The sequence below is a fragment of the Neophocaena asiaeorientalis genome, unplaced genomic scaffold, assembly GCF_003031525.2.
Source record: "Neophocaena asiaeorientalis asiaeorientalis breed wild unplaced genomic scaffold, Neophocaena_asiaeorientalis_V1.1 scaffold18, whole genome shotgun sequence".
Lineage (NCBI taxonomy): Eukaryota > Metazoa > Chordata > Mammalia > Artiodactyla > Phocoenidae > Neophocaena > Neophocaena asiaeorientalis.
The window spans coordinates 1,588,832-1,612,272 of NW_020172444.1; the positions used below are offsets into that span (position 1 = coordinate 1,588,832).

The 23,441-nt window shown below is 39.6% G+C and overlaps 1 protein-coding gene across 5 annotated transcripts in view; it reads left to right on the forward strand.

The window, feature by feature from the left end:
* RASGRP3 (RAS guanyl releasing protein 3) overlaps nt 1–23,441 on the forward strand; it is a 100,816-nt gene that overhangs the window by 57,113 nt on the left and 20,262 nt on the right. For 2 of the 5 annotated variants that reach the window (XM_024732291.1, XM_024732282.1), the window contains exons 2-11: nt 1,341–1,469; nt 4,265–4,456; nt 5,489–5,591; nt 7,385–7,447; nt 7,992–8,123; nt 9,556–9,703; nt 11,161–11,334; nt 11,719–11,835; nt 13,813–14,088; nt 21,248–21,325. In XM_024732291.1, the coding sequence (XP_024588059.1) occupies nt 4,387–4,456; nt 5,489–5,591; nt 7,385–7,447; nt 7,992–8,123; nt 9,556–9,703; nt 11,161–11,334; nt 11,719–11,835; nt 13,813–14,088; nt 21,248–21,325 (1,161 nt within the window). In that variant the 5' untranslated portion in view covers nt 1,341–1,469; nt 4,265–4,386. Of the gene's footprint in view, nt 1–1,340; nt 1,474–4,264; nt 4,457–5,488; nt 5,592–7,384; nt 7,448–7,991; nt 8,124–8,195; nt 8,228–9,555; nt 9,704–11,160; nt 11,335–11,718; nt 11,836–13,812; nt 14,089–21,247; nt 21,326–23,441 lie in introns of those variants that run through there. The other 3 variants (XM_024732300.1, XM_024732310.1, XM_024732317.1) reach the window with 3 other exon arrangements.

Sequence of the window (23,441 nt, forward strand, 5' to 3'; positions counted from 1 at the left end):
CCTTATACATTTTGCAATCCTAGAGCCAGGAGCAAACTTCGCTGTTATTTTGGTGTATTTCCTAGACACTGTCTGGGAATTTAGTCTACAACATCTCTGACAGTCATTACCTTACTTTGGCTTGAGCACTTTCGGGAATGGGATTCCATTGCTGATGAGGCCACCTGCCCCACTACTAGATGCCCTAGTGTCACAGTATTTTTTCTCCTATTTCCTTCTCCCTTCTCTAAACTAACATTTCTCTTTCTGTCACTTCTAAATGTTGATCTTCTACTTCACCTTAAGTCCTCAACTTAAAAGTCTTTAAATACTGGAAGAGAAGAGGAAGTGTGGACAAAGGGAGACACCTTCCCGAGCACCCAGTGTTTTGCAGGATTGACAGTGGGTACATTTATGTTGCCTCACTAACTTCTTAAACAATCTAGTAAAGTAAGTAGCGTTAATGGCGTTTTACTCAAAGTAGTAAAATTCTCCCCATTTGTCTATCTAATGTTGAAATCCAATTTTTAAAAACTTCTAAATGTTCTGAGTCAAGAGCCTGGGATGCTAATTAAGATCTGTTCGTGTATAGTTGCATGGAATTGGCTCCTTTTCACTATTTCTAACATTGAAAGCATGGTTCTTATTGTCCTAGGCAACCTCACAATGTTTTTGAGTCTTCACCAGTCACGTTAATGGTCTTTTTTGCTGCATGAAGACATCATGGCCTTTGGAAATCACACCCAACAGAACTCTATTGCCCTTCTGAAGTGAGACCTTCTCTCTTAGAAATAATTCAAGCCCTGGGGAAATTTTGGCTTATTGCGTCCTTTTCAGATTTGTGGGAAAATGTTTATGCTGAGGAGCAATAATTTTCAGTGCAGCCAGAGCGTACCTATCAACACAAAAGCAACTCCTAAGCCATCAAGAGACTAAACAACCTGGACTAAAATCACATTGACATTCTTGTTGAGACAGTCAGGAGTGATTTATAGTCAGAGCTTGATGATCACCACAGCAAATTGTTTTAGAGATTTATTAGCATTCCGAAGTCAGTGTTTGGAAATCCACCCATAGAAGTATATTTGGACTAAAATAGTATTTTACACTATGTGTATAAATTTTGGTTTGGTCACACATCGTTTTTAATAGGCTGAATGTTTTAAAAACAATTTGATCTTAAAAATATCATGGCACCAAATAACTACTTCAAATGTATTCTCTTTTTGACTAATTTTGTGGGTGACGTTTAGACAAAAACCACTTATAATTGAAGGGTTTTGGAAATGCTTTAAAACAATGTGGATTATTCAGTGTTTCTATTATCTAACTCTGGGGATTTCTTTCTGTTCTTTTATCAGGTTCTCCAAAGTACTCATTATTCGAGTTGGGTAAACCAGTTCAGCAGACTGAGTCCCCAGTGCATTTTCCAGTGATGATAACTGCCCTTAAAATTCTTTCAGACCTGGGTATCTACCTCTGTGAGACCAGTAAGTAAGTGTTTCTTTAAACTATTTTAGATTATGTAAGAAACTCACCAAAATAATTATGCCAGAAAAACTAAAAGAAACATGTCACAGTATTAACAAGAGTCCTTTGAATGATGAGATTATGGGTAAATTTTTTTTCTTTCCTTTTTCATTACTGTCGTATTTTAAATGATGAATGTATATTGCCTTTGCAATAAAGAAGCTTTACTTTTGAAAAAGCAGTTGTAGATACAATAATATCCACACATATGAAATGAGATCTCAGATGACAGAATGCTAAGCAGAGACACAGACACATCTACTGATTGAAGAAACAGATTGCAACCGGAGAGGCCCATTTGGCTCTCAGGTACTGGCTTCTTTACAGATCACAAATATAACTCCAAACATGGTGACAGGTCTTTGGTGCCAGGTTATTTCTAACCTCTTGTGGAAAGTCAGTATCTTCCCCAAACAAATTAGCTGAATAATTTTGGGTTTGACCTAAGAATTAGTTTAGTTAATCTAGGTTGTTTGGTTCTAAGTAATACATTTACTATTCAGTAACAAGAATTAACAAGATAAAAAACCTTCCTGTTTATACAGGAAGGTAATCAAACCTGTCAATTGTCCATTGTTGACTTTTCTTGGGATTGACAGAATTTACGTTAAGGAAATCAGAGAAATGCTGCCCCAAAATGTCCTGGAAGAGGTACCAAGTTCTTATTATGAATAGAGTATAGGCAGATCCTATCACATCTAGAAGGCTAGCAGAAAGTCTAGAAAACTTCTGTCCCAGTGATGTTTACTAAAAGCTAGTTTAAATAAGTAAAACAAACTAAAAAACAATCCCTTAAAATTTTATAGTATCCACTCGTACAAATATATACATATTCAAAGACAAACTTTTTACCATTTTTATTTTATTCTTTCTTTATCCATCCATCCACTCATTCATGAGTTTAGCAAATTCTTTTTTGGGTATCTTCTATATGAGAGGCAAAAATCTTAGCAGTGGGGCAGTACACCAGAGAACTAACAGAAAAATTCCTGCATTCATGGAGCTTACGTTCATAGTGCTAGAAAGATTAAAAAGTAAATAAACAAGTAATATATAGAGTACGTCAAGTGGGGATACGTGTTATGATGAAAAATAAATCCAGTAAGAGAGGTAGGTCATGCCAATTGGGAGGTGGGCTTGGAGGGAGAGTGTTGTTTTAAATTATGGTGGTCGGGAAAGGCCTTACCAATAAGGTGACTTGGTTAAGAGATGTAAGAGTTGGTTCTAGACAGCTTTAATATTCCCATTCCAGAAGTGGGACAGCATTGACCCAGTGTTTCCGTTATTTTTATGACACATGAAATAATCCTTCTTTTGATGCTCTAAGAGTAGTACCTTTTGCACAAGAGTATGTTTCCACCTGATTTATACAGCTGGTGAACAGACTTATTCAGATGTCACTCTTCAGTGGTACCACTAAACTAATACAGCCACACATATGGACCTTAGTTTTTTTTTCTATTCATTCTCGTGTTTGCCTTCTGAAGTTGACTATGAGCCCATTGAAGGCAGGGATAAGACAATGATATGCTCATCTTGGCAGCCTCAATGCCTTGCCTAGTGTCTAGCAATTGTCAGGTGCTCCATGACTACCAGTTGAACAAATAAACTTTGAGAGTAAAATCGACATTGACTTTAAACAGTTCATGAGTGAATTCCCAATGGCCACGTTTACCTCCTAAACTATCCACAGTGGGTAACTGTCTTACATCACGATGACCTCTCAATTTCTCTAAGCCTTATATGGAGCTGGCATCAAGGACTTGCTCTGTAAAATAAAATGATGGTGTGTTTCCAACAGGGATACTTTCGGTATAAGCATCTCTTAGAGGTTGTTTCTAATCCCACTTTCCCCATGACAGTGCTATAAAATGGGACAGCTGTCATGCCAACATTTTTCTACTACTTCTGTGACAGATAATCTGGTTTATATCCTTCTTCTGAGATGGTGTGGAGTGCCATTTTTCACACAAGATTAGGGGGCAAAATTATGACAGCCTTATGATATCCCCACTTGGGAGAGCAATAAAAGGGAAAAAGGGAAACCAAAAAACTTTATTTTATAATGGAGTCCTGATTCAAGGCCATAATAATTGTATGGTTTTGGACCAGTTGCTAAATCTGTGTGAATCCCATGACCTTGTCTGTAAACTGGAAATAATAATCTACCTTACAATATCGTTATGAAGATCAAGTTGTATAATATATGCAAAGCATTTGGTGTAGTGCCTGGTACATAATGTGGATGTTCAATAGATTATTGTTAATATTTTACTACTATTAATAATACTGTTACTGTTAGAGAAGTTATGCAAATAAGATTTTTTTTACCAGTTGTTGAACGTTTACATGATCCCTGAGGATAACGCTCATCAATATATTTGCTCTTTAAAGTTATCTCCCTCTATATACTTGTAATAATATTAAACCAAGTAATGCTTATAACAATGTACTCTTGAATGTCTTTATCACTTAAGAATATGAAGTGTAACATGTTGTATCAAAAAAATTTGTCAGCTGCTAAATGGGATGGTATTTAATAGGGAACGTTTCTGTGGTTTCAGAGCATCATACATGCTAAGGAACAGATTAGCAGGCATTTCACCATCATGGTGGTTCACACAATCTCTGTCACTTTGATGCTTTTCTTGCAGAAATATAGCCAGTGGAAGTCATTATCTTTTCAGGTAGGAAAGTCATGCTTTAACGGATAGCAGAACTCTAGTCTGATACTTTTTTCTTCTTGTTTCTTTAGAGTCTTGAGACTCTAGGACAGAGACCACCACTAGGCACAAACATCACCTGTTTGCATGATTATGGAGATGGTCTACATGATGTTGAAAATGCCCCTAGTTTTTTGACAACGGCTAAATAACCATGGGGTCAAGTGGACTTGGGAAAGCGGCAACATTAGATGAACTGCTGAGCACTTGCATTGAGATGTTTGGTATGAGCCTTTTCTCCCTTCTGTACATCTTGCTACTCTTACTTCCCCCTGTTCAGATGTAGGTGTTGCTGTGGAACAGAATTCAATCTCCATACCTTGGTATTTAAAGCCTTTTTGATTGACCCCAATCTGTCTCCCCAGTATCACTGCCCTCTGCATTTCCTTCCCTTTACTGCCCACAGCTGATACCCCAGCCATACTGTTCACTTAATGTTTCTGGAACATTCCCTACATCTTTCTACCTCCATGCCTCTATCATATTACTTCACTGAAATTCTACTTCAGAGCTCATTTCAGATGTCACCCTAGATGTTCATAATATCATTCCTAATCTCCCCTGTCAGGAATGCTGATTGCTTCCTCCACTCTCCCACAGCCCTTTATGACTTTCCTCCACTCTCCCACAGCCCTTTATGACTGTGGTATATGCTGCTGTGATAATTTCTTGGTCTTTTGGCTTAGACAAGAGTGAGTTGCCCAAGCTCCTGCATTCTGCCTTTGTGTATATGTCTTGTATCTCCTACTAGGTTGTAGACTTTACAGCTATATGCCTTTTATGTTGTTCATCTACCTCAGCATTTTGGATTATTCCTTGCACAAACAGAGTCACAGAGGAGTTGTTTGTTGAACTGATCGTTATAGAAAGAGTTAAACCAGACAGAAAAGGGTTGCCAGATAAAATACAGGTTGCTCAGTTAAATTTGAATTGCAGATGACCCACATTTTTAGTATAAGTATGTCCTAAATAGTGCATGGGACATACATATACTAAAAAATTATTTGTGGTTTACTTAATTCAAATTTAACTGTGTCATGTATTTTTATTTGTGAAATTTGGCAACCTTACATCAGAGGAAGGGTGAGACCTACCCACTTAATTTGCAAGGAAATACCAGCAGAAGTAGGAGGAAAATGATAATGGGGTCTACAAGAAAATTTTGACACTGATGTTTCTCTACTGATATTAGAAAAAGAGAAAAGTAGTATGTACTGTCGTCTCCTCACCTCTCATTTTATTTTATTTTTTAACAGATGACAATGGAGAGCTGAATAATAGTTATTTGCCAAGAATAGTTCTACTTATGCACCGATGGTATTTATCTTCCACTGAGTTGGCAGAAAAACTTCTCTGCATATATCTTTTCAACTACTGTGTAATTTTTACAATCATAAATCAAGTTCTGTATTTAGATAGAGTGTCTAACCACAGCCAGTAAATGAAGATGAATAAAGTCTTCAGTCGGTTATCCAGCTGTTTCGTGAATATATATACATGTCTAGACAAAACATCTGGATGATTGACCAAATAGTTAACTATCCATCTGGATGTGCTGACTCTGCTTGGAAATAATCACTAGATATAAAATGAAGCAGGAGCTGTAGACTGAATGTTTCTAACTTGTCTTAAATATTTCTGCTGTTAGTATAATGAAAGAATATTTAACACTGATTCAAGAGCTAATTTATTCCTTTTAGGAATGCAGAATGGTGGACCTAGAGGATACAGTTTAGACATATGGAAATGCCAGCCAAAATAATATGATCTGGCTCAGGCATAAACACCACCTAAATTTTCACACTTCCCTTGCTGGCAAGACACAAGGAATATTCTAGCAGGTTTATTACAATTTGTTAATTGATATTAATTTTAAATTTTCTTCTGATATAAAAGCAAAAAAAGAATCCATAGTTAGAAATCCCATTCTATAATAAGGGCTTTTAGCAGTCCACCACTTTTGTACACGGTACAGTCCTAAAAGGTAGTTAAAAGCCAAATGACTGAAAATGGCTACAAAACAGTCACACATTTATACAGAGGTTTTATTCCCCGAGATCTAATGTTTATTATATAACCACTAATGTTGGTTCCTACAGTCTTTGCCGGCTGCAAGCCCAGGGGTCCTGCAGATGAGTGAGAAGCTTTGCAGGACAAGGGGAGCCTCAGAGGGAGAGGGTCCATTGAGTACTATTAGGGCCAGCGTGGCTTCCATCTGCTTACTTCAAGCTTCCTCCACTTTCTACTTCTTTCTTCCAACATGCATGGATGTTAGAGAAGATAAGGGGACATTCACCCTGAACAGAGGTTCCTGGAAGTGAGCAAGATACTAGTACCCAGTGGTCCAAGGATTCCACAGGTCCCACTATTGAAGGGCAGTACATAGAGAAGGATGGAGGGAACTGACTCAGTCTGGTCCATCCCGCCTCAGGATCCAAACAGTGTCCAAAAATGTGCCCACAAGCAGCACCCTCATCATTAGTATGTCTGCTGCTATATGAAACACAAATAGAAAGGGATATTTAGGCACAGTAAAGTTTAATATCTGAAAGTACAGATTGTATGAAAGTTGAAACTGCCTATGCATTAACATTTCTTTGGATTCCTTGCTCACTGCATATCCATGGTGCCTGGCATATAGCAGGAGCTCAGTATATGTTAGTTAAAAAGAGTATGACTAAATAGACTTGAAACTAAATCACAACACGACATGTGTATTAATATACCCAAAAATGACATTTTCAAATACTAAAGAAATTAGAGTACTTATATAAAGCATTAATCCTATATATAAAATCTTTTTGACTAAAATGGTACTTTTATGTACTATTGATTTTAAATCATCTATAGTTGGTAGTATATTTGTAATTACAGTTGACAATCATCACTTGGTACGTGCTCAGGAAGGTAAAACTAATTTTATAAATGGCTTCTCTTCCAGACCAAAACAATACATCCCAGAGCAATAATACATTGTGTCAATTATTTAGCACTGATGTCATCAGAACACACTTTTCTCTCCATTTGAAGGTACACATAACCCTAATATTCCTAGTACGGCCCTCTTATTAGGAATTCATCTAAATTGATCAAACAGCTGCAGGTCTGTGCAAAGGAAACAACGTGCAAGGATTTTTCTTTAACTAGTGTACGTATCGAAATGCCAGTGGAGAAAGCTGTGATGAATTTCGATTAAAGATCTGTTACTTCATGAGGTAAATATTTACGAATTTAATTGTCTTGTGGTTTCTAGTTCTGCGATTGTTGACAGTTTCCTTTTCACCATACAACAGACCTAGTCTGACGATAGAATCGACTCAAGTCCCCCTTTTATTGATTTTATTAAAACTGGCCCTTCTCTGTTCCTGGGAGTAGAATTCATCTTTCTTTTGGACTGTAGATCAAGCAGTGGTCAATGTGATTAGGGAATGAAAGCAGCTCTTAGAGTACATTCATTTTTTTTCTACTCCCTCACCATACACATTCCCACCTACTTGCCATGAATTGGGATAAGGGTTTCTTCTCAGCGGTGGTTCTGAAGAGAGAGAAAGAAAGGCTCAGGGTGGGAGTGGTGGATTTGAGTCCTTGATTAAAGGAGGGAAGAGGGAGACTCAATGTGATGGATGAGGGATGGGAGATTGCTAATTTGGCATGTGGTCTTGATGCATTGTAAAATGTAATCTGTAAAATGATACCATGGTTTCCATAGAGGTCTAGCTTGAAATCTTCCAGTTGTCAAAAATACTTGATGCCTTTCAGGTACTGGATTCTGAAGTTTCCCGCAGAGTTTAATTTGGACCTCGGTTTGATCCGTATGACTGAGGAATTCCGGGAAGTAGCTAGTCAACTACGATATGAGAAACACATCAGCCTCATCGACATATCCAGCATGTAAGAGTGGCACAAGCTTCTTTCAAACAAGATGAGCCCACTGTTTGAGGGAGGGGGTAGTGATGACCCCACTTGACCTCCATCCATACCATTTCAGAATCAAGGTGTGCTTCTCTGAGGAAAGCTTTGATGCAATGAGCACAGTCCCATTGGACAGAGTTTCTCTCTCCAAGCTTCAATTTCTATATTTGTAAAATGGGGATTGTACTTTCTCATGGGGTATTATGAGCATCCAATGAATACCTGAGATAATATGTGAAAGCATTTGGCACATAATAGATGCTCAGTACTTGGTTACTGAATCTAGTCTCCTATACCCTTGCCACTCATAGTGTGGTCTGTGGATCAGCAGCATTGGCATCACCTGGGAGCTCAACAGAAATGCAGAATCTCAGGCCCCACCCTAAACCTGCTGAACTGGAAACTGCATTTTAATAAGATCCCCAGCTGATTCATATGATCATTCAAGTTTGAGATGCTCTGAGGTCAGCCTGAGGCTGTACAAATGTTGACCATAGTTGTGCCATGAACTCGTTAGCTCAGTGGTTAGGAACTTGGTGCTAATTAGGCTAGCATTTTATATTGACTAGCTAACTTTGTAGACAAAACTATTTTAGGCCTGTGAGTATGGTTAGCCATATTGCAAATATGTGCTCTTGTGTCCTAGGCATTCATACTCTAGTCTCTTTTCCTAGAATACTTCTTCAAGAGTGATCAGTGGTGAGTGATCCAGGAGTTATTAGGGATGTTGTTAAAAGTAAGGATTATTCAGCCTGACTCCTCTACTTACTAGCTGTGTGATCTTGGGTAAAATTTTAATCTCTCTGTGCCTATATTTTCTCATCTATAAAATGGGAGTAATAGTAGTAATACCTGGTACAGTTGTTGTGAAGATTTAATGAGTTAATACTTGTGATTATAGTGGTGCCTGGGACATCTAAGAGTTTGATAAATGTTTATACTAAAAAATACAGATTATTCAGATTATTCATTCCTAGTAAATCAGAATCTCTGGTAGTGAGGTCTAGGTCTCTGTCTTTATAACAAGCTTTTCAAATAATCCATATGTTGCTGAAGTGTGAGAACGAGCTTTTGATGGTTTCCATCACCACCTATATATTGATAAACTCCAAAATTTATATACCTAGCCCTAACCTCTCCCTCATGATCCAAACCTTACTGGTCACAGGAAAGACCAAGTAAGGGATTCTGGATGAATCAGTGCAAACCTACCCTGTATGGAAAAACAACTCGAAGTTTATATTCTATTGGCAATGGGTCAGTGGTTTTCTCTTCAAATATGAAGGACTGGGCGTGTATTTTGCACAAGCCCCTGGAAGCAGGCCAAGAGTTACACAGTCAGTAGGTTAATAACTTCCATTGAGTGAAATGAGCTTTCAGCACATTGACCAGACTCACTCTTCTTTTATAGTCCTTCCTATGACTGGATGAGAAGAGTCACACAGAGGAAAAAAGTATCCAAGAAGGGAAAAGCCTGTCTGCTCTTTGACCATCTGGAGCCCATTGAATTGGCTGAGCACCTCACTTTTCTGGAGCATAAATCTTTTAGAAGGATCTCAGTAAGAAACTGGACACTTACTCTTCCAAGGATAACAACCACCATGCCAACTTTACCAAGCGCTGCATTTTCATACTCTGAAGTGTTGGCAGCCTCTGTCACTGTGCTCCACTGGAAAAGTGCCCTTAACTCACAGGAACAATCCCTTTTAACCAAAGATAAATATTATCCTGTCTTTATTTTATGGCTCAGGAGCTATATTTCTGTTGCTATTTTCAATGTCTCCTTTCATAGGATTAAAGCATGATTTTCTAAATATTCAGTGGAGATTTAACCATTCAAGGTTTATTTAGCTCTGTTGACTTCTCCCAAGTGAACATGTTTAGCTGGGCCCTTCATTTTGGGAGAAGAAATATTTATTTAGGTTGGGATATGTATAAATACCTGATTATGGATATAGGTTGAAAATAGGAATTGTAAGCTTTCAGGAGAATCTCAACATCAGGTTGTTTCTTTCTCAGGGATGGATATCCTGGATTAAATTTTTCTTTCCTATTCTGTCTTGATAGAGTTCCTCCTCTGCATCCCTTTTCTTCCCCCTGACTGTGATCTCTTCCTAGCCACCTACTCACTATCCATTTGTTATGATATTTCCACAATGGTTCACAAACAGCCTTTGTATTTGTCTAACCAAGCTCTGGGGAAGTCACTCCTCCTTTTCCAAGATGCCAAAGAATGAATTACGTTATTGCTTGCAAAGAAGAACATGAGGTTAGAAGTATGGATTTCTGAAAGACTGATTCTTTTCACTAAGTAACCCTACTTGGAGAGGACCTTTTGATTCCCCACAGGCAGGCCATGAGAGGGAATCCCCTGCTCTGTTTATATGGTAGGAGGCTCATATGTATCTGATGACATCCATGCTGACTTCCTGAAAATGTGTCAGTTTTGCCAAAGAGCAGCCTTACTCAACTTCTGTTTTTTCTCTTTTCTTCTTGAAAACACATTGCAAACTTATTCTGACTTGAAGTTATAATATTTATATTCATTTCCTCTTCTTTAATGTATGCCATTGTATCTCGAACTTGCCTGACCATTGGAATCACCAGTAGTGGGTGAAAAATGGAGATTCTTAGGTTATTCCTCTGGAACAGTGATCCTTTAGGTCTGACATGTTCCCCCAAACCAGTATTTTAGCAAATGCGCCAGGTGGATCTTATGATCCAGCAAATTTTGGACTCACTGGAATATGACTTTGAGTCTTGTCCCTTCCTCCTCCCATCAACACTGTGGTGTGTAATAAGTGTGCATCTGGGTGTGGAAGAGTGAAATGCAGCAAAATAACATGTTAAAGATACAGATATATTCAAACTTGTAAGATGCCATTATAAATGTGAAATGAAAGAAATCGTTTTGCTGTTGTGAAACATTATCTCACCCCTTCCATGCAACATTCTAATTTATAATTTTTTCAAAGACTCCATTATAATTCAGAGTCTCTGAATCTTCCTTTACTAGTTCACTGATTACCAAAGCTATGTCATCCATGGCTGCCTGGAGAATAACCCAACCTTGGAGAGATCTATTGCTTTATTTAATGGAATCTCTAAGTGGGTCCAGTTGATGGTTCTAAGCAAACCAACCCCTCAGCAAAGGGCAGAAGTCATCACAAAGTTTATCAATGTTGCCAAGGTATGTATGTCTGTTAATTAGACTGGGATTCTCAAAGGATTCTAGATATTCATTCTCTCTACTGAGAAAAGTCATTGAAAAAATTTGGAGTTCACAATATAAAAGCCAATTAAAATACCCATAAATGTCTAATGAGCAAATATACTTCTCTCATGCAAGAAGACTGCTTTTAATTGGCCATATTTGGAAGCATTTAATGTAGCTATTTTTCTGTGTAATGACTGATATATTTTTCTAGTGGATTTCATTTGTACTTCATTTTGAATTGATACTATTTTCCCTACATCCTTGTTGTTAAATTGTAGGACTTCATCTGTACCTCAAAAAGGTCAGAATAATTCAAAAATTGTTACAAAGTATTGAAGTTAACCTTTTCTGTTGCAGAAGCTCCTTCAGCTCAAAAATTTTAACACCCTGATGGCAGTGGTAGGAGGCCTTAGTCATAGTTCCATTTCCCGGCTCAAAGAGACCCATTCTCATCTTTCCTCAGAAGTTACAAAGGTACAGTGGATCAGATCATAACCCAAGTAGAAAGTTCGTTTGTAAATTGTTTGGGGGTAGGATGATCCTAACAAATGTCACTCAGCAGGGGAAAGTTTTCTTCTTAGACAATAGGAGGTTACAGCCATACCACCTGGAAAAACAGATTAGAGGTGGCAACGAGTGTCCTAATAGGAATGCTTTGAACACCGTTAACATATTGCAGTTGTAAATATTCAAAAAATATGTTTGGTGCTTACTATGTGATAGGCATTGTGAAATACATGGGGGTTACAAGGCAAATATGACAGAAATCATTCCTACCGTCCCGTCCTCAAATGAAGTCATTGAACACCTGCTCTCTTCATAGTACTGTGTTCAACACGGTGGAAGACACAAAGGAAGGGGAGGCAGAAAGAAATCTTTTGTATAGAAAGCCCTCAGATTTATAGCTCAGTTTTCAGGGATAAAAAAAAAAAATTAAGCAATGATTGTTTCTCAAACTGAACTTTTTCTGCCATATTTATTTCCAGACCACAATAATATTTCTCCTTATTGAGCAAAAAAGAACATTTCATCCTTATGAAAAGATTTCCTTGTAAGCGTGTACTTTGTTATATCAGTAAGGACACTTTCAGCTGTAAGTTAAAAAAAAAATCTTGGAATTGCTTAAACAATAAGGAAATGGATCGTCTCACATACCTGAAAGTCCAGAGGCAAGGCCAAGTCCAGGCATGGTCTGATCAGAGCTCTGGCTCAGTCGCTCTGTATTCCTCCGAGTATGAGGTTTTTGTTTTAGTTTTTGTTTTTCATCGGATTGGTTTCCCTCCTGATCGGGCTGTCTGCAGCAACGGGAAAATTATGCTTTCTTGTTTATGAAAGTTGGAGATAGGGAAAACCTCTATTCAGCTCTGCACCCATGGAATAAAAGACCTTCTTTTTTTAGACAGATTGGACCATCTCAAATCACATGCCCACCCCTGGGCCAATAACAGTATCCAGAGGAATACAATGTACTGATTGGCTTAACTCTGTGTTTCTGAACCAATCACAAACCAGAGGGATGGAATTATGAAGATGGTAGATCAGAACCCATCCTTGGATCTGGGCACGGAAACAGCGTCATCCGAGACACATGGGAAAGAGTAGACTGATCAAAAGTAGACACACGGGTCTATTAGGAAGGTATGGCTGCCGTTAGGCAACCAACAATAGCTTGTGCATATAAACAGGAGAATATAAACCACAGAAGCACTGCTGAGAGACCTCAAACACTGCACACTTTCCAAGTATAATGGGGCTCATTATGTGTTTCATTTTCCTTTAGATTAGTAATGAATTTCCAGTAAAGAACAAAACATATTTTAAATGTTGTAAAGAATAAGAATTCAGTGGAGGCTCATAGAAGCTTGCAACCACCAGTATGTCTTCAAAACTTATTTATTTGATCTCCTCTTTCTTACAGAAAAGAAAACTGAGGTCCCCAAAAGTGAAGTGACTTGCTTAAGGTCACCCTCCTAGTTAGTGGCAGAGTCCAAAACCACAGCTATCTCACACATCAGTATGACTGTTCCTACCCCATACCGGCCCCTTCAAGTTATATCTTGAATGCAACTTTCTTGGAACAACTAGGAAATTTTAATATACTACATACTTCAATACAATACATGCTTGTATTTGTGGATTGTAATATTTCCATGAATTACAAAATACTTATATATACATGATGCTATTTAACATCTCAACACCCCTAGTAGGTAGGCAGAGGTGTGGGCTATTTCTCTTTTGACGCAGAATGGAACAGGCTGTCCAACTCATAGCCAAGCCTAGTACATTTTTCTAACTTTCTTTTCCCTGGTTAATATTTCCCTGCATCAACGTTGGTGCAATTGATACTTCTTTCAGTAGGCGAGGAATTTCCTAGCCACACACTGTTGGGCCTGAGGGTGGGCAGAAGGGAAGGCTGTTTGAAAATACTACTTTTCCATCTGTTCCCAGAACTGGAATGAAATGACGGAGCTGGTCTCCTCCAACGGCAATTACTGTAATTACCGCAAGGCCTTTGCCGACTGTGATGGCTTCAAAATCCCAATCCTTGGCGTCCACTTGAAAGACTTGATAGCAGTCCATGTCATTTTCCCAGACTGGATGGAGGAGAACAAAGTGAACATTGTGAAAATGCACCAGCTCTCCGTTACCTTGAGTGAACTGGTCTCCCTGCAGAATGCCTCTCACCACTTGGAACCCAACCTGGATTTGATCAACTTGCTCACGGTGAGTCCAACGGACTGGAGTTTGTGCTAATAACTCTCCTGCACCTCACTTCCCAGGGTATGCAGGAAGATCCATGCCAGCAATTCACAATGGGGGTGGGGGAGGGGTTGAATTCAGGGTCAGTAGATGGGAAGAAGTCTCAAAGGATGAAGGGAGGGAAACACACCTGTAACCCAAATGACTTGAGACACCAATCTCCGAGCAAAGAAAGTTCCCTTTGCTTTGAGGGTCCCAGTCTCAGCCTCCACGGCTCTGGCTTCTGCAGTCCTTAGAGAGGCCCTCCAGCCCTGTCCTCAGTGCCACATCACACTCACCTAATTCATCACCCCCTTCTATATGCCCTCAACTCATCGGCTTCTCTTGATCCTCACTGCACTGCTGTAGTTGAAACCTGGAGTAATTCGGGGAGCTGCTCTGAGATCTCCCTCCCCGTGACCCCCACCAACCTCCCCAAACCACCAGATACAGGTCCCAGGCTGCCACTGGAGCCCTTCACAACTTGTTTTCTGACTATCAGTTTCTCCTCGTTTGTCATCACCTGATCCCGCATCACACCTGCCTTTGAGGAATGTGGGACTTATACTTTCCACCACAAATTGCTGCCTTCTACTTTCTGGCTTTGCATTTTCTTGGAAAATTCCTTCCTTACCCACCCCCCAACCCCACCATGACTAGCTTAAATTCAAAAGCCTCTATCTTTCTGGAGCATTCTCTGTTTCCTTCCAAAGCAGTAAGGCATCTGTCACATGTGTTGCCCTTGTACCTTGTACTTTCTTATCTATAGGAGGTATCACTTGACATTAGATTTTTTTTCGATTTACCTGCCTTATACATCGCCCGTCCCCAGCGCCTCTCATAGTATTGCATAACATCTTAACGGAAAAACCTGAAAGAACTTTTTGGCCCACCCAATACCTGGCATATTTAGGAGCTCAGCAGATGAACTGGGTGCTGTATTTGGGAGTGGGTTGGAAGAAATTCACCTACTGCTCATACGTTTTGGCCTTGGCGGCACACACCATTAGCTGGTCTCTAGGTCCTAGCACTTTTAGACACACAGGTGTGTAGCAGAGAACATTTCCCATTGGCTGCTTCTTTGTCAGGGGGAAAGAGGCATAAGCAAATTCTCTCACCCTTGCTTAAACAAGTGGAGGAGCAACTTCCTTGTTTGGGTTTATGACACTGTAGCATCTGAAACTTGGCTGCAACACCGAATTGACTACTTTCCTCCAGTGGCCATGGGGAATGAAAACAAGAAACCCTCTGGAACTCCAAAGAGCTAAATCCTCTAGGACTGCTGCATTGGGATAAGAGTGCAGTTCCTAGACCTTCTCACAAACTGTTCCTAGAACACAGAATTGTTTACCAAAGAAGAGAACCCCTAGGTGTAGGCAACAATGGTAGCTGCATTCTTAGTATAAAGCAGAAGTGGCCAACACACAGAAGCACAAATCTCTTGGGGTTGAGTTTGTGTAACAAATAGTAAACACCCAGACATTCTCTATTAGGGTGGGGGAACCTCACAATAATCCAGGCAGCTGCCTTTATTAACCATTTGCCATGTAAATCTGTTTCCATGAATAAGTGACCAGAGTTGCAGCCCCAATCAGACTGTAACCCCACAGCCACAGGTGATGTCTGAAGACCAGTCTCAGGGGGTAGCCTAGGCTCCAAGTGTCTGTGCTCAGGCTGCCTCCACGAGCTGGGGGAGAACTTCATGAGCAGCTGCCTATGCTGGGCAATTCCTCATCTGGATAAAAAATAATGATGGAGTAGGGAAAAGAAATTTGAATTGTAAATGCAGCAGGCAACATCAGGACAGATATTTGAGAAATACTAAAGGATTTGGAATGAAATTTTGGGGCTGCAGATGGAAAATCTGAACTCCAGAAGTAAAAGCTAAGAAATAATTCATTTTTGCTGGAAACGAAAGAAAAAAGAAAAAGACTCAATCTCTCAGTCTCTCTGTGTATCTCTCTCTCTCTCTCTCTCTCTCTCAGGAACTGAAGGAAAATTTAGAAGCCACCAAGCACCATATTTAGTCACAGCAGCATTGTATAGTATAGTGTAATATAGTGGCAAGAGTCTCAGATGGGAGACATAACTTTTTGTCCTGCCTCTGCAGTTACTTAGCTTTGTCTCCTTGCTAACTAGTCTTGACTTTGGATTTTTCCTAAAGGGTTTTGTGCTCATTTGTAAGATCTCATCCAGCTCTAAACTTCTGTGGTGCTAGATGTAAGGAATGGTGGAGCCTTGGGACTAAGGAACCAAGTGTCAACTTAATTCTGTGGTTCCGGCCCAGTGGCTCATCAGGATAGCACAGTTCCGCAGATGAGAACAATTGTCAAGCCAGTTTCTATTTAAAGCCAAAAGCCCTCCTCTCTCCCCACAACCAAGGAGAAAGTTCGGTGCATTCATTCTTCCTGGCCCTAGGCAGATTAATCTCCTCAGAATGAGGATGGAGGAGACTCCCAGGAGGTGTTCACTGGAGCACAGTGAGCATTTCATGAACCACATACACGTTGAGATTAGAACCATACGTTGACTGCAGCTGCCCAAATGCATGTGAGGTCGTTCTTATTAAGCACAGCATTGAAGGGGTGATTCTTTTTGCTCCAAGACTCTAGGTCAAGTTTCTGCCTGAAGTGACTGCTTCTAAACATGGTCCCAGGTGAGGAAGCTGATATATGATTGAGAGCCCTGGAAGAAAGAAAATGAGAACTCTTAAGTTGATGAGCAATTACTAAATGCATGCTCTGTGCAGTAGGCTGTATAGCAATGCTTGAACTTTCTGTAATAGTTGATTACAGTTTTCACAGCACTTTTCACATACATTTCCTCAGTAGATTCTCACACATACCCTGTGATGTAGCCTGGGCAGGTCAGAGGGTGTAACATCACCCCTGCCCCTTCCTATTTTAGAAATGAAGAAGCTGCGATTCATAACGGACAAAAGGCTTGCAAATAGCCAACTTCTGAATCCCAGTTTGTGGCTCTCTCTCTCTCTCTTCTCTCTGATGGACATTTACTCTGTAATGTGGGAATATTGTTGACATTTACTTTATTTTGCATCTGTGAAAATTAAATAATCTCTCTCCCTCTTCATGGGTGTGTAAAGAAAGAGTTAATTACAAAATGAAATCTATGCGAGCAGGGACTATGTTTGCCATTTTTATCATTGTAATCTGAGCCCCCTGAACAGTACTGGCACATGAAGGAAAGAGGACCACACTGCCAAACTGTTGGGATTTGGATTGTTCCCCTTTTTAGGGAAGATCTGGAGAAGACATTTTCCACTGTGATCCCAATTCATGTAACCAGGAGCTTTTAAACTGATGCTTCTTGTTTCATGGTATACGAAATAGTCTGATTTTTTTCATAGTATTTTTAGATCTATCAGTTACATTTACCATTCTGAGTATATGCAAATTACTGGAAAGCCCCTGTATTTTTACAATCGAAGAAGAAGAAGAAGAAAGAAGAAGAGGAGGAGGAAGAGGAAGAATTGCAAAAATGGTGAATGGAGATAGTTTGATGGCCAAGTGTGTGTTATTTTACAATTCTCCAGTCAAGATAATGTCGGTCCTGAGGTGTAGACTTAATCCACAGCCATCTTTGCTGATAGGCTTGGATGTAAAAGCAACAACCTGAAACAGTGACTCAGAACATTTTTTAGAAACAAACAAGCTTAAAATATGTTAGACACAAATAAATATTTTTGAAACCCCATTGACAAGCTGCCTATATTATTTAAAAGTAGAACAGATCACTTTGTGCAGGGCCGTAAGGCCCAGAGGAGATCCGAGAAAGCAAATAGGATCACGGCTTGGAAAGCAGAGAGATGGCTAGAGTTAACCCAGAAGGCGGCTCTGCACTCGTGGATGAGGACAGTGGCATTTGGCTGCTGCACTGATTGGGAGCCAAACCCTGCAGTTTCCATCTGTGTGGCCCTCTGAACAAATCCCATTGGACACCATTAGCTCATTTAATCCTCACAACAATCCTGGGAGGGAGCTATTATTGATGATTCCCATTTTACAGATCAAGAGACAGACTCAAGAAGGTTAATGACTTGCCTAGGTTCATACGACCACTAATAAATGGAGAGCAAACATTGGGAGAAAACAAAAATATTTCCATCATAGAGTCAGATATCTGTCCCTGTGACATATGAAAATACTCAGGGATGTTCTGTGTCTTTTGAAAGAGCATCTCCCCTATTTAGTGTGTGGCTTATTTGGGTTTCTGGTTGGATGTTCTTGCACTGCTGGCATCTCCTTTCCGGCAGATGCCAGTGCTGTCATCAGAGGAAGAGTCAGGAGGACAGGAACATACTCATCAAAGCCCGGATTAACTCCTGACAACAGGACATCAAAAGGAAGAAGTCAGTCAGTTTTCTGTCTATGTCACATTCACAGTGCAAGGTAGCAAACTAGGACTGGGATTATGGAGGTGGAATTACAAATGTACCGTCTCCTTTCATGAAGCTTAGGGACCAGTAGAGTCTTCTGTTGTGGAATTTACAAAACAGTGGGCAACTGCCCATGGCAGATGTGTTTTATTTGGCCCACATGGAATCATAAAAAAAAATTTGTTATTAGTTGCCAGTGCTTAAAAATGAGGATATTTTATATAAAACTCTAGATTTCTGACTTCTCTTGACAAATTAGATGTGGCAATTGTCATCAAACTGACAACAATTTGCCTTAGATGAGTAGTGGCTATCTCCCATTCATCAGTGATCACACCTTCCCCTATTGCTTCCCTAACCCAGAGATCCAGTGTCAAATTCCACTTATCAGCACAAATTTTTCTTATTGTTGAACTATGAGGAGAGATCCCCAAGTTAATCATATCTGCAAAACTCTTTTACCAAATACATAGTTATACCAATGTCTCTATCACAATATCCCTTTCATGCATCTCCCTTCACTCTTTTATATGGTGAGCTGGTTCCTCAAAGCATTTGTTTTGTGACATGCGGACAGTTCCTCTCCTGAAAAAAGGCAGGGCCCCTGGAGGTAGAAGTGACTGCTGTTCAGAGGAAGGTGGATACAGTGTGCATTCTTTGTGAGCATGATTTTCATGATCTGAAATGATACTGGGGCAATTTTATAGTAACGTCAATTTTATTATGCTTAAAAAAACCTTTAGATGACAAAGTCTAGATAATGCAATACATGACCAGATATATGAAATCCTTAATTTAACTGCTGTATTTAGTAGCTAGAATAGTGACTACAATGGTCCCCGCCATATATTAGGTGACCAATAAATATTTGTTGAATGAATGATGCAAAAATGACAGTTTATAATGCCAGTTTCTTTTTTTAAAAAATGAGGTAGAACAGCAAGATAAATCCTTGAAAGACATCCTGTGCCTCTGAGTTTTCTCTTGCTCCTAAGCACCAGGCACTGAGCTGGAGATAAAGGGATCCTTGATGTTACAGGCTAGGACCAGGGACAGGTGTATAAAATAAGACTTGGAAATGGAATAAAGCCTTTCACATTAAGACTTTATCTTTAGACAAAATATGTCAAAGGAAAATTTTCATGCTTAAAATGGTCAGAGAAAGGACAGGGCACCTGGTTCTCTTCCCTGTTGATAAAATGGTATGATTCATCAGGTTCTTAACATTGAAGGACACATGTGGGAATTATCCAGGCTTATTTTAAATCTTATGACTTCTGTTTTAGGTAAGTGGGACCATGCATTTTAAGGTTTTGCAGATTTTATCCACGCAGTTTAATCTTCATTTACATTCTTATCCTTGCCTACCCTAATCTTTCTCTCTGTCTTTATTTCTCCAAGTCCTCCCAGTTAGGTCCCAGTTCACAAGTTCCTCTGTGAATCCATCCTGATCATTTCTGTCCTCAGTGACCCCCACACATAATAATAAGAGTAGTTGTAACAGCTATAATAATAACAATAACATCAACAACACCAGATTACATTTCCTGAGATTTCACTGTGTACTAGGTCCTGTGTGAAATACTTTACATGCATTATTTCATTTGATCCTGATAAAAATCCAATTAGATAGGGACTTTTGTGATCATTTCCATTTTACAGAAGTGGAAACTGAGTGTCAGAGAGGAAATAACTGGCTCAAGGCCACAGAGCTAACCAGTGGCAGGCTCAGAATTTGAACTCAAACCCACTGGTCTCCAAAACCTCTCCCTCATGCTTTACACGCTGCCTCCCTGAAAAATTCCTATAGCACTTAGAGCGGGGCAACTTCCTTCACATTCAGCATGTGTTGCCTTTTGTTGATGTGAATATATCCTTTTGTGTTCAGGTCCTATTTAGTCAAATAAAGTGTCTGGCCCTTGAGGGCAGGAATGATTTTATACCATTTTATATCACCAGAACTTAGCACAATGCCCTGAAATAATAGAAACCTATTAATTGCTCCTTCATTTCTGCAGTTCTTTAGTCAAACCTCCAAGACACCATTTATTCCATTTCCAAGTCTTATTTTATACACTTGTCCCCGGTCCTAGCCTATAACATCAAGGATCCCTTATCTCCAGCTCAGTGCTTGGTGCTTAGGAGCTACTCAATAATTATCAAGAAAAATTGAGGGCTTCCCTGGTGGCGCAGTGGTTGAGAGTCCGCCTGCCGATGCAGGGGACATGGGTTCGTGCCCTGGTCCGGGAAAACACATGCCGCGGAGCGGCTGGGCCTGTGAGCCATGGCCGCTGAGCCTGAGCGTCTGGTGCGTGTGCTCCGCAATGGGAGAGGCCACAACAGTGAGAGGCCCGCGTACCGAAAAAAAAAAAGAAAAATTGAGTCAATGGTTCTTGTTGATGCTGATGACCACACTAGGTTTAACTTTTTTCTTTTTAAAATTTCGTTTTCCGGGACTTCCCTGGCGGCCCGGTAGTTAAGACTCCGCGCTTCCAGTGCAGGGGGCATGGGTTGACTCCTTGGTTGGGGAACTAAGATCCCACATCCTGCGTGGCCAAAAAATAAAATATTAAAACTTCTTTAAAAAAAATTTCATTTTCCACCTCTGCATGCTATCTTTTTAATGTTCTATATTCACTCAAGTTATTGGACATTGAGCTTAAGCATTCAGTTTGGAAAAATTTCAGTAATGTAAATAAGTAAATAAATGATTCAACATCCTTATTTATCCCTTCTAATTTGTTGTAGCTTTCTCTGGACCTCTATCACACAGAAGATGATATTTACAAACTATCACTGGTGCTGGAGCCTAGAAATTCTAAATCGGTGAGTAGTGTTTTCTCTCTCAGGTTCAGTGAAAAACACCATTATTTTATATTTACAATAATTGACCATTACAGTAGTGCTTTGTGATCTAAAGATTGAAGAATTAAAAAATCTATATTCTTCCCATTTTACCAATGGAACAGCTTAGCCCTGACAGATAATTATTTCTTCACATTAGAAGCTAACAAAGAAGAACATCATTTCCAGTTACTCTGTTTTATTGTTGATCTTCCATGTTCCCTCTGAGAACCTGCCCCGCCCCCCAAAAAGAAGGAACAATAATTTGAATGACCATTCTAGGCTTTTTTTAAAAAAACTGATTCTACATAAAATTAGATTTAATAAATTTTAAATACCCTAATCATAATTCACAAATTTCTCTACTAATGATTCATCCAGCTCAGAATTTCAGTATCACATTGGATAGAGTCTCACTTAATTGATAGCTGACTCTTAGTAAAGAAACATTATATAATGAGTTGAAGAAACTGAATTACTGAATGTACACTGCTCATTACTCTTAGCAAGTGGACTGTAGCTCAGATATGCTTTGCACTAGTAAAAAAACAAATATCTGGGTGAATATGAAATTTACAATGAGGATGAGGTTTGCATGTTGAAAAAAAAATTTCTGTCTGCTTCTTATATCCTGAGATCTGTTTTCTTATGAAGGTCTCATTCATTACCTCCGTACCAGTTGAGTTCTGTGGCATGTTGCCAGCAACCCTAGGGCCTAAGTCTGTCCATCTATTAATACCTACTACCATTCTGAACCATCGAACTGAAAGAGGCAGAATGACTGTGAATGCTGTTCACAGTAAACGCCAGGTGGGAGACTATGAACTTGAGTCTGAGTCAGTTGACCTGGTAGCATCTGTTCTTAAAATAATGTCTGTGGTGGTCCATCGCCATGTTCCCCTCCCTGCCAGCCCCAAGAAGCCCATTTCTTGGGGACACTGCAGAAGGCAGCCATATGGGAAGATACAGCACAGGAAAAGGGAGGGGTTAGGACCAGACTCTTCAAAGTTCGCGTGATGAAGAGAGAGCTAGAAAGAAAAGTAATGTTACTGAAAAAAAGGAATTCGTAAGCTCCTCCCTCATTCCATAGCTTTGGTGTGATGAAGCTGTCCTGTACGTGCACACACAGCATTGCCACCTCCTGACGCCTTCCTTTACCTATAACTAGGCACCTTAATTGCCACCTGTTGGTTGTTGGATGCCTGGCAGGTCATAATATATATGTTATCTCATTAACTCTGTTAAGGAAACAGAGTCTGGTGAGCATAGGTGTCTTACACGGACCACAGAGCCAGTCAGTAGGAGAATTTGGACTGGTCTCAGGAGTCTGCCTTCACCGCCTGTGCTTTTTCTACAGCATGATGCTGCCCATTATTTTCCCACCACCCCTTGTTCAGAAACAGGGTAAGAATGACCATTTTAGCACACATGCCTGATTTGTGCCTTTTAGATTTACTTTGGTTTATTTTCAGGATCAAGTTTTACCAATTTTTGGAGACATCTCCATCCAACATAAAAAAGTCTTTTTACCTCTTGTAAAAGCAGAAGCTTTCAAAGCCCCTTCCAAGTGCTAAAATCCCATGAATCTATGCAAACACATTTCCCAATCCCTTTCTGTCTCTTCTCTAAGTGGAATGTCACCTTATTTTGTATTTAGTGTTCAACGCATACTGGTAACTAAGAACAATTTCCCGTCATGATTATATTCCTGAGAGCCTGTAGCTTTAATGTGCTTACAGTTAACACTGGCCAACCTCACCTAGTTAGTCCCAGAGCTTCTCAACCTTATTCTGTTCATGGCACCCTTAGTGCCTCATAATTTTTTGTGTTTTAATTCATGTCTCAGTTTTTTCATGCTGCCTCTAGGTCAGAAGAAATACCTAACAGTTCCACTTATAGAATAGTTAGGTCCAAGCAACTAAATATGTATAAACATTGATGTTCTAATGGCTTATTACCTGCCTGAAAAAATAATACACACAGATTGAAAAAAATAACATTTTTATTTCATTCTTAAATAACCACAATTACTAATGGATATGTGTGCCTGTTGGGCATGGTACAATTTCTTAAATCTTGGAATCAGATTGGATACTGT